Here is a 6,000-nt window from a genome sequence, read left to right as displayed (position 1 = left end):
CAAAAATTGCCTTCAGGCAACGTAAATATTTATGTAATGTAAGCGCCTATTCAGCATCCATTTCACATGAGATGTGGCGGATGATCGTTGAGGCGTTCTTTTATCTAGCACGGCTTTGTGGGCTTCGAGAAAAATGTATTTTTCACAAGCGATCCTGCGCCGTGCAATGAAGCTAAACTATATTTTCGCAGACTGTTACAAAAGGAAGCTTTAAGCTGGTGATGGAAGTGAACCTTTTTCATGCCAGAACAATAGTCTCTCCAAATTTTTAAACCAATCAACTTTAACAGTGAAAAAATACTTATTATCAATCGAACGTAAATATAGTGGTTTCTAGACAAGTTAAAAAGGAAAACAGCGCACTTCCGGTTGTCGTCGGCGACTAAAGAAAAGTCGCGTGCTTAAACTGCCTATTAACCAATGAGGAGTGAACCAATCAAGAGTGCAGGGAAAACATGTAACCGACGCAAAGCGCGCGAAAAATAAGGACGAGGTTACCTTTTGCTTCGCTCTGATTGAACAACTACGTGGCGCGAAATCGTTTGGCAAATGAATAAGCGTGGTGCAAAAACCATTTCGCTCCCTCACCTTCAGGCAAACTTCGCACCATTCCTCTTTATCGGCGTCATACGAGTAAGAAGCCACGTGAAAATCACTTTCTACAACACGCTAGAAGAAAAAAACAAGCAAAAGTGGGCTAACACAGACAAGCTTTGCTTCAAAGATGGGGGTTTTGTCAAGTTGATGTGAGTTTAGCCACCTACAAGCAGTTGCAAAAAGGTTGAGACACTGAATCGAAAATTCACCTGTACTTCCGAAAACTCATCTTTCAGTTCATAAGAAAAGTCTTAACGCCCCTCCCTCCCCTCGCCCCTTTTCCAATGTTGATACCCTTTACTTTGAATGGCAAATGCAGATGGAAACAACTTTGCTTGGGGGGGGGGGGGGGGGGGCTTGGGGATGCGCTGACTTGAATGACACGCATTGTACGGTTATCAACAGTGACTATCTCAACTCTTTTTGCAATTGCTTGAAGATGGCAGGTGACAAACCGAGCAGACCAGTTTGAAGTTCCATTGAATGGCATACCTACACCGTATTCCAAAATAGCCACCGTTTTAGCATTCTTTTGTTTGCTTGCAAATTAGCCCTTGCTGCCTTGCTCAAGGTTAAATATTCTTATGTATATTAAGTGTAAGAACAAGGCGAAAAGGGATAATTTGCAATGACACAAAGGAAAACTAAAATGGTGATCACTTTGGAGTAATGTGAATGGTAGACACATGGGCCTCGAAGTCAAAAAAGGATAGAAGGGGACTTGTAGCTCAGAAAGTACCACTCATTTACCTTACGCCTACACTATCTTACCTGAACTCGCGAGCTATCACCAAGCGTCTGATGATTAGAGCTGCCGTGCAAACTCTCAGTTTCTTCATCTATATGAAAAAGATAAATAAAAAAATCAAAACGTTGACACGCAGTTAGAGTTAAGCATGTTGCAGTGATTTTTGTGACAGGGTCAAGGCGTTTCATACCTCCATAAGTTGACTCTGTTCTTGTGCTTGCGCCATCCTCGTTGGCATCATCATCTTTTAAAAATCAAGAAAATGCTGTTAGAAATCTACACATGTCAGTAGACACGGAACTGATAAAAGGCAAAACTGTTTTTGTAGTGATAGGTAGTCAAATGAATCCAGCGACCGCCTTTGCGTTTGAAGCAAAAAGAAAAAAAGCTAGTAACATCTTGTGACAAAATCGAGCTAAACACTGGCTCCTTTAAAGTTTGATAGAATGTGGCCATGGTTTAGGAGCCTTAAAATTTTTAACTCGCTCACGCTTTACTATTTTGAGATTTTGCAAAGCAAATTACTTAATCCGATGCAGCAGCTGAGCCATGTGTTTACATTCGACCACGCTCTTTTAGCTTTGTGGCAAAGAACGATGCATGCTATATATGGTGGGCTGTGACGTCAAAATCTACATTTGGCATGGTATAGAGAAAAAGAGAGTACCTCTAAGTTAACTGAGACTCTAAGTAGAAGTAGAATTATTTAGGATGTCAGAATCCAAAAGAATCTTTATCGAAGATAACGAGCGAAACAGTTCAAGTTCAGAGAGGATTGTCACTATACAGTAATTGGTTCCTCGACCAATTTAGTACAAGCGCTAGAGTTTTCAAACAGACCTTCGTCGCTCTGGTATGCCGTCAGTTCATTTTGTTCGTCTTCATCAGGCGCCTCGTAACTAGCGTGCTGTCAGAGGCAAACAAACAATAACAACAAACCAAAACAGAATGTTTCTCATTTTGCATAGTTTTAATTAACCTAGTAAGTAAGATGCAAGTACGACCTCGCCTTAGACCGCGTTCTTCCTGTATCGCTTTCAACAAGGGCAAAAACCGAAGTGGGAAAACGTCCCGTGGAGCATAAAAAACGAACATCGGGAGACAAAGCCGCTATAGCTCGGCTCCACCACCGCCTAAACTGGGCCTAAAGAGCACACAATTCGGCGAGTACCTGTGTGTGACATCACTCAATCGCACAAAAGGTACAGTGACCGCATGTAAAAAAATGGCCGCCGATTAATTCTTATATTCTAGTGCTAATTGGCCTTACTAACCTCGTTAGCAAGTGGAATATTGAAACAACTTTAGCTGTAAGACGAGGCTAGTAAGGTCGAGAAAAAACACTTTCTTGCCGGCCATTTTTGCAGCAGCTCGGTCTATTCTCGAAGGATAACAAGGTAGCGAAAGCCAATGGGATTTTTGTTTTGTTTTGTTTTTACCTGTTGCCTTCTTTGTCTTTGTTTGGCTTCGTTAGCATCGCCGTCCGCGCCTTCTTCATCAGATAACTCAGCATTGTCATCGTCATCGTCGTCTGAAAAAAAAAAAAAACAAACAAAAAAAAAAACAGCACAGTTAAGAACAACAATCATATGACTGGAATGGAATTCTAATTGAAAGTAATCATGGCAGTTATAAAACAACTTGATGAGGTGCGAGAGAAGCCTGAAAAAATCCAGACTCTAACAGAACAAAAACCTAGGACCGCGCCATTGCGCCTCAATTGCTCTACTATCTGACCCATCAAGCCAGCTGGGAGCTGGGGTCTAAAGACCGTTTCTCGAAAGTCCCGAAAACTTTTCGGGCCTAAAAAGCCATTTTTTAAATCGCCATCCGCTTGTTTTGATAGGCTGGTTTTTATGACATGTTTTCAAGACAATAGAAAGCAAAATGACTGTGAAGTTTGACAACTTAAAACCTCTCTGTTCTCAAGATACAGAGAGAGAGTTGTAACACCAGAAGAGGACCCGAAAAGTTTCGAGGCTTTCGAGAAACGGACCCCTGGTCACGTGCACGCTCGAAATAGGCGAATGTGTGAAAGGGAATATACGACATTTCATCAATAGTCCATTATCCACGAGGACGAGTCTTAATAATAATACTAATAATAATAATAACAATAATAATAATAATAATAATAATAATAATAATTTATTACTTATAAGGCGCAAATTATCATCTGAATATGATCAAATGCGCCTTACAACTAAAACTACTCCTAATAATTACAATAAAATATAATTAAGAATACTTGAAATTAATAACTTTAAAAGTAGTCAATCTAACAATAACAGGCAAAAGCCTTCCTAAATGAATAAGTCTTTATAGTTCGTTTAAAAACCAAAAAGTCATCGATGTCTCTAACACTCGCAGGCAGGCTGTTCCACAATACAGGGGCAGCTGTTTGGAATGATCTGTCTCCCAGAGTTTTCTTTGTTTTTCTTATGGGCAACTGTAATAGTAGTTCTTTAGAAGAACGAAGCTTGTATCAGGTTTGTCCTCATCAGCATCAGAAAGTGCGGGTTAATAAACTATAGAGTGTTTTCACATGACGTCACGGCGGCCATATTGGTGTACCCAGTTAATCCTCCGGGAATTGAAGTCTCCAAATTTTGCACAACAACTCTAATCTTTTCGATTAAAGCCCCACAGAGTTTATGAACAAGGGTGTTAATATTCAATACGGGGCCTACGGTTTATCCGAGAAGACTTAAGACTAACCATTTGCGGGTGTAATTACAAAGGCAGAACTTTCTCCTGAGTGTTGGTCCGGCCGGAATCGAACTCACGACCTCCACCATGGCAGCCCGGTGCTCAACCAACTGAGCCACCGACGCGCGGTGGGTGGACAAACACAAGAGTATTTTCTGCTTCGGCCAATAGACACTTATCTGATGCTAATACAGACTAGGCGAATTTGGGTAAATCTTTCTCGTCTGTCCTGTTATTGATCATGAATTTCGTCATAACATTGTCAAAGTAGCTGTGGATCCACGAGGCGATGGCCATCGTGTGACAAGGGCGAATTCCCACCCAGATCAGAGCTTTTCGCTATTCTTGTCTGGGCCCATTCCATTACTAGGGCAAATACTAAAATGAATTACATGGGAATACAGAAGGCACTTCCATAGATATCTTTTTTGAACAAACTGCCAAAGCTTTTCGCAAATTTGATTGTTTCTTTTTTTTTATATATATAAAAAGTGCAATAAAACACGGCACTTCACTGAGAGCTCAGGAACTTTAAAGCCTCTGTCTTAAAATTACGGAATCCAAACAAGAATGACGCTACCTTGAGCCGGGGTCGATTCATCGTCATTTCTTGGCTGCTCGTTATCCGCCGCAAAATTGATTACTCTGCAAGTAAATCAACAAAAGTAGGGAGGTGCTTTTCGTTGGATCTTCTTTCTTTTTCGACAATTAATATTGATTCTGCCCTTAAAACTAGCAAGTTCCTTTCGATGGCTCCTCCCTCTACTATACACACTCAGGGCGCGTTCGATTGACCGTATTCCGGAATTGGAATACATGGAATAGAAGTTACAAATCCTTCGTTTTTGCGGAGATTAGTATTATTATTGTCAAACATTTGCTATAATGCTATTTTAAACATAGCTTTATTATCCTTCTTGCTGCAAAACGCCACACAGTGTTTTAAATCATCACTCCACGTATTCTTATTCCGGAATTGATGGTTTCCTCTGACGTCACGGCGGCCATGCTAAGGTACAAAACAATTCTGTAAAATGTCATTTGGGAAATTGACTCTATTATTATGCAAAAACTTGTGGAACCATTTTCTATTGTTTTGTACACCAACATGGCCGTCTCGTCACGTCGATGAAAACCAAGGATAGGGTCAATCGAACGCATCCTAAATTTCAACTTCTCCCCTTTAAAATGTTCCATCATCAAAACACATCATCAAAATTTGATTCAAAAAAGCTCACGAGAGGGCTGGTATTCAGTCCCAGGCTGCAGCCGCGGATGTTATCAGAGATACGAAGTTGTTACTATGGATACGCCACCTTGTCCCGCGCTTAGAGTCAGCTGCAAGTTTGCTGCAATACGATTGGCACATTTCATTTTCTTCGTCTGACGTGATTGTTCTAAATAATAATAATAATAATAATAATAATAATAATAATAATAATAATAATAATAATAATAATAATAATAATAATAATAATAACTTTATTTATCCTGGTAAAATGACCGGTTTTGGTTTTCGACACTCCACTGCAAAGCGCTCTAAACCCCGACCACACTAACTTTTAACCCTCGTTTCAAAATCACCACATATCACTCACTTTTCGGTACTTTTAGCCTTGTTCGCTTTCAAAACGGCAACGATCAACTTCTTAATAAAAACTGACTCCACATAATGCAGAATCCCTTCAGCTCTCACGCAAAATTCGTCCTGAAAAGAAAGGTGAATAATAATAATAATAATAATAATAATAACAGTAGCAGCACTAGTACTAGTAATGATATTAACAATAGTCATCATCATCATCAGGATGAATAACAGACCAATGACGTCACATGACGCGACCTTATTGTACCCGTGAACTTTTGGAACACCTAGGTAAGCAACAGAGACAACTCTGTTTAGAATCAATACGGCCTTTGCGTGATTGGAAGAATTTTTGCACAAT

At 40.0% G+C, this 6,000-nt stretch overlaps 1 protein-coding gene across 2 annotated transcripts in view; it reads right to left on the bottom strand.

Annotated features, from left to right (window-relative positions):
* LOC137973464 (DNA-directed RNA polymerase I subunit RPA1-like) overlaps nt 1-6,000 on the bottom strand; it is a 59,984-nt gene that overhangs the window by 23,842 nt on the left and 30,142 nt on the right. The window contains exons 28-34 of one of the 2 annotated variants that reach the window (XM_068820287.1): nt 5,653-5,762; nt 4,635-4,699; nt 2,785-2,876; nt 2,186-2,252; nt 1,536-1,589; nt 1,369-1,436; nt 589-669 (exon numbers count right to left, since the gene is read on the bottom strand). In XM_068820287.1, the coding sequence (XP_068676388.1) occupies nt 589-669; nt 1,369-1,436; nt 1,536-1,589; nt 2,186-2,252; nt 2,785-2,876; nt 4,635-4,699; nt 5,653-5,762 (537 nt within the window). The remainder of the gene's footprint in view (nt 1-588; nt 670-1,368; nt 1,437-1,535; nt 1,590-2,185; nt 2,253-2,784; nt 2,877-4,634; nt 4,700-5,652; nt 5,763-6,000) is intronic. The other variant, XM_068820288.1, reaches the window with a different exon arrangement.

The sequence above is a fragment of the Montipora foliosa genome, chromosome 10 (genome assembly GCF_036669935.1).
Source record: "Montipora foliosa isolate CH-2021 chromosome 10, ASM3666993v2, whole genome shotgun sequence".
NCBI classification, from domain to species: domain Eukaryota; kingdom Metazoa; phylum Cnidaria; class Anthozoa; order Scleractinia; family Acroporidae; genus Montipora; species Montipora foliosa.
The sequence above is the reverse complement of the archived record's forward strand: the minus strand, read 5'-3'. Positions and strand labels throughout refer to the sequence as shown.